The 14,224-nt window shown below is 40.2% G+C and overlaps 1 protein-coding gene across 2 annotated transcripts in view; it reads right to left on the bottom strand.

Moving 5' to 3' along the window:
* KRI1 (KRI1 homolog) overlaps window positions 1-14,224 on the bottom strand; it is an 81,117-nt gene that overhangs the window by 39,541 nt on the left and 27,352 nt on the right. For both annotated transcript variants that reach the window (XM_026679648.2, XM_026679649.2), the window contains exons 10-14: window positions 12,123-12,243; window positions 11,916-12,011; window positions 11,628-11,798; window positions 9,930-10,005; window positions 3,802-3,899 (exon numbers count right to left, since the gene is read on the bottom strand). In XM_026679648.2, the coding sequence (XP_026535433.2) occupies window positions 3,802-3,899; window positions 9,930-10,005; window positions 11,628-11,798; window positions 11,916-12,011; window positions 12,123-12,243 (562 nt within the window). The remainder of the gene's footprint in view (window positions 1-3,801; window positions 3,900-9,929; window positions 10,006-11,627; window positions 11,799-11,915; window positions 12,012-12,122; window positions 12,244-14,224) is intronic.

The raw sequence follows: 14,224 nt of genomic DNA on the forward strand, positions 1-14,224 counted from the left end.
GCCAATTAGATGGCTTGGTTGCGGGAGGCATCCCTGCAACTTTTGCTACTAAACCCATAGAAATGTGGATTCAGAACTCCTAAATTTCATATTGGCACAAAGGATGGAGAGACCCCTTGTTCTAGGGTTGGCCTGGCTGAAAAAGTGGAATCCTTATGGGAATTGGAGGGGAATGATGAAATTCAAGATGATCAACCAGCGTTCAAGCCAGAGAGAAATCCCAACGAACCCCTCTCCGTGCAATGAACTTGGTGTGATGATATAAGGGAAAATCCTTCCCACCATTCCCAACAAATACAGAGATCTCAGGGATGTATTCAGTGAAAAGGGGTCAGATGAACTCCCCCCCCCCTCTCCACACTGGCCCATGGACTGTGCCATTGAAATCATGCCATGGACAAAGCTACCAAAACCAAAATTATACTCATTGACCCCTAGAGAATTGAAGAAACTGCGCTTATTCATTGATAAATACCTAACTTGTGGATTTATCCAACCGGCATGACCATGGGTGGTGTCCTCAGACCCGTTCCAGGAGAAAAAAGATTAGGCTCTTCGTCTCTGCATCGACTGCATGGCCTGAACACAGTATGCATAGAAAACATGTACCCCCTTCCTCTGATGAAGGACATATTAGCCCATTTGGCAAAAGGGAAATTTCTTACTCAACTGGATTTGCTACAAGTATCTTACCGCATTAGGATTAAAGAGGGGGATGAGTGTAAAACTGCTTTCAACTGCCCACTAAATTGTTTCCAATTGAAAGTGCTTCCCTTAGGATTACAAGGAGCCCCCGCAGTCTTCATGCAACTTATTAATGAGGTACTGCATGAACATCTGTATAAAGGGGTGATGGTATATTTAGATGACATTTTAATCTACAGCAAGACTGAAACAGAACATGTGAAAACAGAAACTTTGGGCCACTAAACTCTATGTCTATGTCAAACTTTTCAAATGTGAATTCCATCAGGACAAAATAGATTACCTGGTCTATCAAATCTCCCGTGAGGGAATCAAAATGGATCCCAAAAAGGTCAGAGCAGTGTTAGAATGGGCTCTGCCACACTCTAGGAAGCAGTTACAAAGCTTCCTAGGATTCGCCAACTTTTACAGGCAATTAATCCCTTCATTTGTTCAAACAACCCAACAACCCCTTCATCATACAAGCTGAAGCCAGTAATGTTGCGGTGGGGGCAGTATTAATGCAAGAAAATGAAAACAGAGAGTTACAACTGTGTACTTACACCTCAAAGAAACTATCTGAAACCGAGGAACACTGGGCCGTATGGTAGAAGGAGACTTACGCTGTGAGATGGGTATTCCTGTCCTAGTGGCCCTTCTTAGAAGGGAGTAAAATCCTTTTCCAGATATGGATTCATTACGAAAATCTGGAAGCACTGAAGACCCCTCGTAAGTTAAGCAAGCACATTGGGTGCAACACTCCCAGAGGTTCAATTTCACCTTGTGCTACTCCCTGGGGGCGGGGATTTCCTGGCTATCATGGATGTCACAATACCATTGCTCCAAAGTGGCAATAATCAAACCAATGCTCCCATCTCGTCAACTGGCAGCCCAGGTAACCACTAGATCACAGTAGAGAGAAAAACTACCAGTTAGCAGCAATGTGGCCTCTGCCCTAAAAAAGGCACTAACAGATGATGAGTGGTTTTGCAACCACAATAATATCTGCTCCATCCAGAATGGACTAGCTTGGGTGGGAACAAAACTCTATGTGCCAACTAGTTAAAAACTCTTGATTATGCAGACATGCCATGATTCAAAAACGACAGGGCATTTCGGATTCATAAATACATTTAATAAAAAGACAATTCTGGTGGCCCTCCCTCAAAAAGGACATTGAGAGCTGTGTGTCCAATTGCTCTGTAACGAGAAGATAGGATAAAACAGCAGGGCTCCTTCAAATTGTGGCCGAGTCATCAGCACTCTGGTCTATGGACTTTATCATAGAACTCCCTGAAAGTGCAAGGAACACAGTAATTTTGGTGGTCATACCTATTTTCCAAACGAATGCATTTTATTCTGGGCCAAAAGATACCAATGGCATGGGGTCTTGCTAAATTGTTTTTGCATCACATTTACCGGTTACATGGCACAGTCCAATGCATCATATCAGACAGGGAAGTTCAATTCACCTATGAGTTGTGGAGGGCCTTTTTATTAGGTACTGACCAGGGACTTAGTTCTAGTCACCAACCGCAAATGAAGGGGGGGGAGTACTTTAGATGTTTCATCAACTATCAAGAAGACAACTGGACCAACCTTTTACCATTTGTAGAACCGGCTTATAACAATTCTGTACTGGTTTCACCCCTTTCCAAGTCGCAACCAGTCAGAACTTCAAACCTAAGCCTGAATTACCCATCAAGGATCCTGTGATCCCCTCACTAAAGCATTGGATCAGCCAGTTACAAAACACCTGGCCGGTCATGCAAAAGGCACTTACTGAAGAGAGAGAAACTTATGAATGTCAAGCAGATAAGAAAAGAACTGAGCCAAAGAAGTGTAACGTAGGGGATTGGGTGTACTTTTCCACACGCTACCTACAGTCACTGCAACCTTTTAAGAAGTTGGGACCTAAGTTTGTATGGCATCATTAACCCGGTTACAATAGAATTAGACCGGCCCAAGTCCCTTCACAAGGTTCACCCCTTTTTTCATTGTAGTCTGTTGAAACTGAGGTGTCCTCACCTTTGAGGCCTGTCCTTCCCCCATTCGCAAACCATTTATGGTGGAAGATGAACAACATTTTGATAAGGAAATTTTAGGTTCCCATAAACATTGTGGGACCCTTCAATACTTGGTAGTGTGGAAAGATTTTCCCACTGCCCAAAATGAATAGGTTAATCAATGCCACATTAGACCCCCCCCTAAATTTATCAAAGTTTCACAACCAATACCCTAATAAACCTAAATGAGACTAAATGTTGTTTTTCTCTGTTTATTATGTTATGTGCTGCAGGCATAAGCCCTCTTTCTTTTGGGAGGACAGCATGTCATGTCTTCCTCTGGGATGCTGTCATTCCCATGGAGGAAGGGGAAGGAGGATATAGGGGTTGAATTCTCTGCATGCTTTTACTTTTGCTGTAACTGTATGAGATTTAGGAAGGGAGACTATCTCAGAGACATGATAGACTTCCTCCCTGCCGGTTCTACTCTAACACCAAGGTTGCTGCACCCTGGGGATGAACTGCTATCAAGCTAATGCCTTGGAGTTCTCAAAACACCTTTTTAACACTGTTTGGCTACTGATGGACTGATGGAATGGGAAAGAATAGCTAATGCTTTGCGCAGTAACCTCAGATTCCACCTGACTTCTCGGTAATCACTTTCTCAGTAAAAGATTCTTTTGATAACTACTTGTTTCAAGAGTCATGCTTTACTGAGGAGCAGTTGAGGCAGGTCCTTACACAATTCTTTTTCTTTTGAATCCTAAGGTTTGCAGCCACCACAGTGGAACAAGTACTGCACAAAAAGATTTTAACAAGAAAGTCTGTAGACTCTGTAAAAGACTAAGAAAAAAATCAAGCCAAACCCATAGATTCAATCATCTCTGATATGTAATTATACATCTCAGTTTTTGTTGAGTATTTTTAATCCTTTGAAGTGTACATGAGTTATACTGCCTGTGGACTGTACTTGGATTTAATATTTGTCTTCCAAATTTGGAGCATTACCTGCTGGCCTAAGCAGCTCTAGCTGTAGTGCAAAGGGGCCAGAAGACACCAGTTTCCGTTTCTTGTGCCATATACAGTTAGAATCATTAAGAAGTCAACATACCACAAAGTCAGGGTCCTCACAATGTGGTTGGTGATCTTCCTCCTGATGCTGCCACATTCCATCATCCCTTCCAATCCACTTGTCCCAATTCCATTCACCTGAATTTTTAGTAAAAGAAGGGGGAAGAGAAAGTGTTTTTAAGCAATGATTCTATAGCTCTTATAGCTTCTTGAACTTCATTATCCCATGAGGACACATTTGAAATACTATAGTGTTCATTGGGCTTCCCTCTTACTGTACTCAATGCATACTCACAAACCGGCATAGAATCTGGATAAAAAATACTGCATTATAAATATTATTTAATGCAACTCCATTCCCTTGTTTAAATTTTACAATGTTCTAAATCTATTTTAGGGATGTCCTGCATAATAAATAGCAAAGTGTACCAATTACTCCTCCTAAAAAAAGGCTTAATTCATGCTTCAAATTGTCATTGGTTTTTTTTTAACTTATATATATGGTTAATTCTCATATTACGGTTAATATCCCAATCCTCCAAGCAATTTTCAGCCAAAGTAATCATCTTAATCAATTTAATGTTTTCACCAGTGACCAACAAGGTGTTTCTTAAAAAGCCTACAAACTAAGAAAAAAATGTTTATATCACATATCTGTTCTGCAATTTTATATGGAAAAGTCTGGAAAAACTGTCAAATGTAAATAACTCCAACAGGGAAGTTTGAGAATCAGGGAAAAGCAACTGGGAGAACTAGGAGATTTAATGGGCCACAGAAGGAAAATATGCTAGCCTAGAAGCCAGGAAACCAAGTTCTTCCCTTGGATGTGAAAGCTGGCTGGATAACTTTGGGCCATCATTCTCTCTCAGCCCAACCCATCTCATAGGGGGATTATTGTGGGGAAAATAAGAGGCAGGAGTATTAGATATATCTTTATAGAAAAATGCAGGCTAATGTATTTTCCTGCTAATAATATTGATATTAAGATTAAAGAGCCTCAGTGGCACAGTGGTTAGAGTGCAGTACTGCAGGCTACTTCTGCAGCAGCCAACCGTCTGCAATTTGGCAGATCAAATCTCACCAGGCTCAAGGTTGACTCAGCCTTGCATCCTTCCGAGGTGGGTAAAATGAGGACCCAAATTGTTGGGGGCAATATGCTGACTCTGTAAACTGCTTAGAGAGGGCTGTAAAGCACTATAAAGTGGTATACAAGTCCAAGTGCTATTGCTATATATATATGCTAAGCCACCAACCACAATTTAACCCATCTGCCAAGTCAAAACCAAATCTATATTTATCTTAGTGTGCTATGTAAACTGCAGTTTATATGGTACTGTATTGTGGCTTGTTTTATCTACTCTGAAACAAACAGCCAATCCATTTGTTAACTAAGTTTATGGTATAGCATATTTGCAACCACAGGCTACAATTGGGTAGATAAAACTAGAATAGAAGTACTTGTTTCAGATAATAATACACCATTAGGGGTGTATGCAATGCAATTTAGGGGATGCATGCAATGGAAAATGGTTTGGTTTGAACCGGAAGCAATCAATTGCATTCTGGAAGGTCTGCTATAACAAAGCCCATAATCCTTTAGCTGTTCTGCATATTTTGCCAAAACAAAGTCCAAAGAGATCCTTCAGTGATTTTATGGGAGATAAGCCTACTTCATGTTTTCCCCTCACTTCTCATATAGGAATGTCCCACATATTGACTCTCCTGCTGATCTTTCCAGCACTACCAACTCTTCCCTTGCTGCTATTTCCACCAATATCCACATGTGCTGTCACCATAGAAACCTGGTGACTTTTTCTTACAGTTCCTCTTCCCTATCCCCCAAACCACTTCTATCCAGAACAGTCCCATTTCATTTTGTATACTGGCCTAACATCTGAAACATGGCAATAACAATAGCACTTAAGACTTATATACCACTCCATTGCTACACAACATTAAAAGATGCTTATTGGTCTTTACCACAAGCAGCTGTGGGACACTCTGATCATTGAATGATTCATTCAATCATTGGTTTTATGACAAAGACATAAAACCAACAATTAAATCAGTGAGGTCTTGGACTGAAGAGGCAAAGCTTGACTGCACTGATTGGAATGTTTTCAAAGATACATCTGCAGACTTGGAAGAACTCACAGATACTGTAACATCATATGTCAGTTTTTGTGAAGACCTATGTGTGCTGACCAGAAACCTGTGAATATAACAGTAACAACAAATCTTGGTTCACAGCTAAACTTAAGCAGCCATGTCGTGCCAAAGAGGAAGCCTACAGAAAAGGCAATAGAATACAATCAGGCCAGAAACATATTAACAAAGGTGATCAGAGCAGCAAAAAGAAGCTACTCTGAAAAACAAAGGAATCAGTTCTCGACAAATGAACCAGCAAACATGTGGAAAACTCTTTAAAATATCACCAGTTACAGCAAAACTCCTTTCCATGCTGAAGGAAATTGATAACTGGCAGATGACCTGAATGTATTTTACTGTAGGTTTGAGAGGAAACTACTGCCACCTATCTCCACAATCCCCATCTCAGACACATCAACAAAGAGTCAAATTTCCTACAACTGACCCCATTACATTGGGCCCTCCACCTCTGGTGATTATGGAATATGATGTGCAAGATAAGAGACAAAAGACAGGAAAAGCACCAGGCTCAGACAAGATAACTCCTTCTTGCTTAAAAGCTTGTGCTGACCAACTGGCCCCTATCTTCACCCGCATCATTAATAAATCACTAGAGATGTGCTATGTTCCTTCTTGCTTCAAACACTCTACTATCATCCCAATGCCGAAGAAACCCTCCACCAAGAAACTGAATGACTTCAGACCATTTGCTCTAACACCTGTAGTTATGAAAACCTTTGAAAGGCTAGTGCTGGCCCACCTGAAAACCATCATCGATCTGCTACCGAGCAAATAGATCAGCAGATGATACTGTTCATATGGCTCTGCACTACATCCTACATTTTGAATCTCCAAAGACCTATGCAAGGGTCCTCTTTGTAGACTTCAGCTTGGCATTCAATACCATCATTCCAGATATTCTTCTAACTAAATTAAATCAGCTAGCTGTGCCTGACCACACTTGTAAGTGTATCATAAGCTTCCTAACAGACAGGAAGCAGCAGGTAAAGCTAGGCAAAATCACATCAGCTACCTGTACAATTAGCACAGGGATGGTCTCTCCACTTATCTTCTCTCTTATACACCAATGACTGCATCTCAAAAGATCCCTCTGTTAAAGTACTGAAGTTTGCAGATGATATATAGCAGTGATTGGACTCATTTGAGACAACAAGAAATCTAAATACAGACAGGAGGTTGAACAACTAGTCTTGTGGTGCGATTGGAACAATCTTGAACTAAATACACTCAAAACCGTAGAAATGATGATAGACTTTAGGAGAAACCATCCTATACTATCACCTCTTAGACTAGTGTCTAAACTTCTGGAACTTGGACTTTCTTATTCAATCTGCTTTTGGATTATGGATTTCCTGTCTGGCTGCTCACAGAGGGTCAGATTAGGTAATCATACCTCTTCAGCCCTTATTCTTAACACTGGTACACCACAGGGTTGTGTTAAATCCCTTACTCTATACTCTTGATGTGCATGACTGCATTCGCACTCACGCTAGTAATACTATTACTAAATTTGCAGAAGATACAATAGTGGCCAGTTTTAAGTTTCTGGGTGTTACCATAAAAGAGGAACTGACCTGGGGTGCTCACACTGCAGCAGTGGTCAAAAGGACCCAGCAAAGATTATACTACCTGAGACTTCTCAGAAAACAACCACTGAATGAAAAACTGCTGGTGACCTTCTACCACTGCACCATAGAGAGTATCTTAACTTACTGCACCTCTGTATGGTTTGCCAATTGCACAGTGGCAGATAGGAAAGCACTCCAGAGGATTAAGGTCACTGCCCAGAAGATCATTGGTTGACCTCTCCCCTCTTTGGAAGATCATTGGTTGCCCTCTCCCCTCTTTGGAAGAGTCTCCCCTCTTTGGAAGACAGCTCCCGCTGCCTTAAAAAAGTTCAAAACATTCTCAAAAATCCATCTCATGCTGGGAACCCTTTTTTTGAACTATTATCATCTGGCAGACGGTACAGAATATTAAAAACAAGTACAAATAGGGTGAAAAACAGTTTCTATCCCAGGGCAGTAGCTCTATTGAATTCTACTGTATAGTGCAATATTAATGCAATATTAGGGGTTTTCAATTCAATGTATAGAATGTGAAGGATGTGTGTTTGTGTTTATTTTCATAGTACACTGAAGATGGTATTTAATTTCGTTGTACGAGGTGCAATGACAATCAACTAAACTAAACTCTTACAATACTAGCCAATACAGTATCAACAGTAGAGACCTTCAATGTTCTAGATTCTATAATTTCTCAAGACTTAAAAAATAAACACCTAACATCGAAAATGTCATCCAAAAAGCATAACAAATAATGTTCTTTCTGCGCCAACTCAGAAAGCTCACACTGCCCAAAGAGCTACTGATACAGTTCTACAGAGGAATGACTGAATCTGTTATCTGCACTTCTATAACTGTCTGGTTTGGTTCTGCAACCCAACCAGACACAGACTTCAATGGATAATTAGAACTTCAGAAAAAAACAGTGGCTACCAACCTGCCTTCCACTGAGGACCTGTATACTGCATGAGTCAAAAAGAGGGCTGTGAAAATATCTACAGACCCCTCACATCCTGGACATAAATTGTTTCAACTTCTACTCTTAAAATGATGTTATAGGCATTGCACACCAGAACTAGACACCAAGACAGTTTCCCCCCCATGCCATCTCTGCTAAACAATTAATTCCCACAATACTGTCAAACTATTTACTAAGACTGTATTACTATTTGTTGTGGCTCTGAGGCTTGAGCCTGCATTGTTAGAGGACGAAGACTCCTCCCCAGGACCTTCCTCTTCGGCAATGCCTTCCTCCCTGATTGTGCCTCAGGTATCGGCAGATAACCAAGAGGGAAAACCTGAAGCTAATCAGGAGAAGGAGGAGGGCATATCGGAGTCTCTGACAGAGAATCAAGCAGACGAATGCTGGCTTGATGCAAGGCAGCGTTGCAGGCATAAGTGTGAGCTGCAACGCAGGAGGAAGGGACGAATCAGAGACTGAGCTGAGTGACTGACACACCCCACAGGGAATAAAAGTGGGTGTGTTCGCTCTGAGAGCTTCCTACAGACGTGTGACTTATTCAGAGAAGCCTTGGTGTATTTTGTGTTGTGGCAGCTTGTGTGATTTATATTCCTCTTATCTGGTCGGACTTGGCAAACAGCGTGTGTGAGACTGCCAAGAACATTATCGGCTCAAAGGAGTTAACTCTATAATTGCTGGATTTGCTTGCCTGTTTGTATTCAGTGGAAGTTTGGACTTTTCACCTCCTTTGTAAAGGTGAGACATAACAACTATTATTCTTCGTATCCTTCCTATTACCTATTTCCTTTTCTACTTATGACTGTAACTTTGTTGCTTGTATCATTATGATTTATATTGTTTACTTAGTTTCCTAGTATGGTATATGTTGATTGCTTATTTAGTAACTTATGACTATCACTATGTGTTGCATCTTACGATTCATGATGAATGTATTTATGATGACTATGACTATGATTTATTACTTATATCTTTTATGTACACTGAGAGCTTGTGCACCAAAGACAAATTCTTTGTGTGTCCGATCACACTTGGCCAATAAATAATTCTACAATGCTTTACAGCACTCTCTGAACAGTTACAATATCAGCATATTGTCCCCAACAATTCAGATCCTCAGAAGGATGGAAGGCTAAGTCAACCTTGAGCTGGTCAGGATCAAACTCCTGGCTGTGGGCAGTGTTAGCCTACAATACTGCATTCTAACTACTGCGCCACCAAGGCTCCATGCATATTCATCTCAGGCATGGAGAATCCAATCAGCTGTTTCATACAGAGTATTTGCCATATCCTTAATTTTGTGATGGTCCTTTTTAAAAATTATCATTTTTCCTCAGGAGTCTGTCCTCCAGGTTATGGAGTTGATTATAAACGCCTTATATTAATTCCCAAAATATCTGGGTTTTTTTTCACATGAATAGCAACTTTCCCTTGCTCCAAGATGGCCCAACATACCGTCAATTCCTTCTTCAGTTTCAAATTGTGGTTTCTCTTCCTCACCAACTCCATAGTACACATCCCCAAAATAATTCTAGATAAGGAAAAGATAACATTCAAGATTTATTTGTCCTGGAGGAAATAAATCTTTAGCATTCTTGAAGCCACATTTTTCCTCCCTATTTGATCTTTTTAAACAAAAAAGTATCGCTGATTGAAACTGTTTTGTGGATACAGTGCCTGTTCCATGTGACAAACGCATCCCTCGAAACATATGATCTTCAACTGTTTGGATGCTGTAATTACTTACCTTTGCAGCAGAAGCTCATATGCAACCAGCTTGTCAGCAATTAGAGCTTTTAATAATGGGGAACCACAAATTTTATCAAAATATTAACATGCTAGTATATTAAACTGGCAAAGATAAACTGCATATATTTTCCTTTACCCTTATTACCCTTTACCTTTATTCTTTACCTTTTACTTATTTACTTTTAACTTTATTCTTTACGTTTACCTTTATTCTTATTACCAAGTAAAAATACTTAAATAATTAAGGCCTTTATACCTAATGAGAGGGGCTTATCCCTACAGAAACAAATCATTGCACCACCAACTTTTACCCAAAACATAGCATGTAAATAGCAATAACACCTATATATACAGCTTCAAGGTATTTATCTAATATCCAATATATCTAATATAGTATTTATATAATATCCACTCAAGAGTCGCTTTGAACTATGAGATGGGTGGCAAATAAATTTGATAATAATAATGATTGATAATAATAATCCAGGTACATCCTGTCAGACAAGAAGCAACAGGGGGGGGGAGTGGGTTGGAATGCAAGGGAAGGGGTAATGGAATGTAAGAGCACTGACTCCAAGGGGAGACATACCAGCATTCCAAGGTCACCGGCTGGGAAAGTTCACCGGAGTCTGTTCCCCAAACAAACTGAACATAATTGATTGGATGGAATAAAGTGACAAAGGGAAGACCAGGGAAAAGGGTAACTTTTAAACTATGCTGTTTGCATACGAAACCATTAGAATTGGTTTCATATCATACTTCCATATCCATAACTGCTCAGTAAATTATACTCTTTAGAAACAAAAATGCTCCAGGAATTTTTATTTGCTGCATGCACTGAATGGAATAGTTGACATTAAGCTAATTCTCACAGTAATACTCTGTCTAGAACCCACCAGGAGGTTTGAGGAATGATATCATTTACAGAAAAAGACTTAAGACTGTCTTTGTTTTCTAGTGAACATTTTTGAGCTACTTCTCCTTAGTTTCAGCGGCTTTAAGGACAATGCCTTTAACAGTTAAATATTTTGCTGGGTTCTTGGGAAGGTTATTTTGCCAGGCATTTTTAGTTCATACATTCAGTTGCCATATTCTCCAAAAATGGTCAATCCACCAACCGTACACAAAGCCACATCTATATTTACAATAAGCAAGTACTTAGGCAGGCAAGGACTTGTCATGTCATGCAAAAAACAAAGAAAAAAACTGAATTTTGAGCAGTTCTGCCATTAAATTTCACTAGTGCCATAAACTCCCTAGGTGACTTTAAGCTGGTTGCTATTCTACCACAGCCCCAGTTCCACACAATTAATACTCTTAAACTTGGAAAGTAGGAATCAGATTTACACTACAGCAGACTATGTCTTATTTTGTCTAAGCAAATAGGGAAGATCAACTACTCACCTCCATAAGCTGGTCATGCACGTGGGGATCAAAGTCTCCTTCCAGGTCACTTTCTTGAAAACTGTTACCTGCTCTACCAGTGATCTTATGTAGCTTCTCTAGCCGTTCCAGGATCTCCTGACGCTTCAAGTTCTTCAGGTGCTTCAGCTCCTGCTGCTTCTGTTCCCTCTCCTTTTAAACAAATTAGTAAGTCCATGACTTAGGAAACTAGAGTGTTGATTAAGAGATAAACCATTGATTAATGAGGTACACTGGATCAAGATTTAGTCCAGATTCCAAGCCACTCACTTTTCTCTTGCGCTCCCGAATTTCTTGCCGTTTCTCTTTGCGGTACTCATCCTTCCGACGCACAGATGTTGTAATAATGCGGGGATATGTTTTTACCTATTAGGGAGGGAATGGGAGTGAAAAGAGAAAGGGGATTTTATCCAATATTTATTGAACTGAGCATTTGGCCTTCCCATTCAGATTTCTACCCACTTCTGCCACACTTACATGTTGTGCTTCAGGTTCCTCAAAACGAAAGTTGTACTTGCGCTCAAAATCCTCTTGCTTCTTTAAGAAGAACTCACCCTCATCTGATGAGTCTGAAACAGCCAGCTGGATTCCAGGTGGCCTATGGGGAGGCAGCACATATTGGACACAGTATTACATAAGTCAGTGATTCTTAAAGTATGATCCTAGGATCACTGGGGGTCCCAAGACCCTCTTAAGGGTTCATGAAATCAAAATGCCAGATATTAAAGATATTTGCAAAATTTTAAAACAATGTAACTTAATTTGTTAAAAATATTGGGAATTTTCATGAAAACTATTTATGTTAATATCTAATAAACTTAATATATTCAATATATAAATATTTTACAAATGCATCAATTTTAATATTTAATGTTTAAATGTTGATAAATATAACCCATACAATGAAAGCTCTTTTAGAGTCCTCCATAATTAGAAGAGGGAAGGGGTCCTGGAGCAAATAGTTTAAGAAATGATGACTTGATCAAACACAGCTGAAATATTTTCTACAATTCAATATTCCTTTTCTGCCCTAGCACATTGTGTAACCCTTCAGGAATTCTCAGTAGCAGCGTTATTTCAAAAATAAGTCCTATCTCCACTGGAGTTATATCTAAATTGTAGCTAAATTATTTATAAAGCATTATTATACTTTAATACAGGAGTGTCAAACTCACGGCAGCGTCACGTGACATATTGGGATTTTCCCCTCTTCATTAAACTGGGCATGGGCGTGGCCAGCACATGATCCATCTGACCTGCAGGCCGGGAGTTTGACAGCCCTGCTTTAGTAGATACAGAACAATTTACAATATTTGGCAAAAGAATTAAGTTTAAATCAAGGGAACTGTTTTACAAAGTATAGCACTTAAATGGAATACACCAATCTTATGGTGTCAATGCTACATCATGGTTTACTCCAAAAAGTTTGGACCCATATTTCAATTAAAAAGCCTGGTGGTAAATATGCCCCTAGCAATAACCAATCGCCATTTCTCACAACTACCCTGATTGGACACAGAAATCAAACAATCTTTCAAGAACCCAATAGGACCAAAGTTGAATTTCTAGGACAGTGTTGCACCGAATGCTGGAATGGGAGTGCACGAATGCGCGCACAGGGAGGGGGTGGGAAGCTGGAAGAGCAGCTCCCAAACGTGCATGTGCGGCAGCACCAGAAATTGGGAGAGCAGCTCCCTGGTGTGCATGCTGGGAAGCTGAGCTTCTAGTTTCTGGCATGCATATGCATGCGAAGACCAGCTGGCCAGCATGCATGCACACACCGGAAACTGGAACCTGAGCTTTAAGTTTCCAGCATTCCTCCACACGCAAAGACCATCTGGCTAGCCGGAACCCAGAAGAAAAATGGGAGACAGCTGGCGTGCCTGGAGAGATGGCTCTGCATGCCACTTCCAGCATGCTTGCCATTGGTTTGCCATCATGGTTTTAGGAGGACTGTGGAGATTGCTATAACACTATTGGACAAATTACTATGTTGTCAGTCTAGTTAAGTTGAAAAACAGAAGAGGAAGTAAAGGAGAGACAAAAGCAGGCTAGTGTATGTAATTCTATGCAGTGCCTGGTAACTAAAGCTATGCTTAGATTGCATGCAAACATACTGAGCAAATGATGGAAGAATTAGGCTATTCTAATACTAGGATCAAATTTATGTAAGAACAGAGGCCTTGTTATCAAACCAAGGTAGTCTTGCAACTGGTTTCTCACGGTGATCAACCAGTGTTTCTGGGGTGCTCAACTGAAAATGGAGAGATAACTCTCCCTACCAATATTCCTTGTAACTGGTAGTTGGAAACATGCTTCCCCCACATCTGTGGTAACATTCAGTATAACAGGTCTATTCACCTTGGATTTATTCAATCCCTCTTTAAAGCTATTCAAGTCAGTGGAAATCCCATCTTGTGAGAATGAATTTCCATAGATAACAATAGCTATGTGCCAAGCAAAGAACCTTCTTTTATTATTATTTTTAAATTTCCAACCTGCTGCACTGAATGACCCCTAGTTCTAAAGTCTGAAGAGAAGAAGCTTCTCTCTGGCCATCTTCCTTACATCATATATGA

The sequence above is a fragment of the Notechis scutatus genome, chromosome 2 (genome assembly GCF_049901735.1).
Source record: "Notechis scutatus isolate UNSWTSFEM ecotype Mainland chromosome 2, rNotScu1.2, whole genome shotgun sequence".
In the NCBI taxonomy this organism is placed as follows: domain Eukaryota; kingdom Metazoa; phylum Chordata; class Lepidosauria; order Squamata; family Elapidae; genus Notechis; species Notechis scutatus.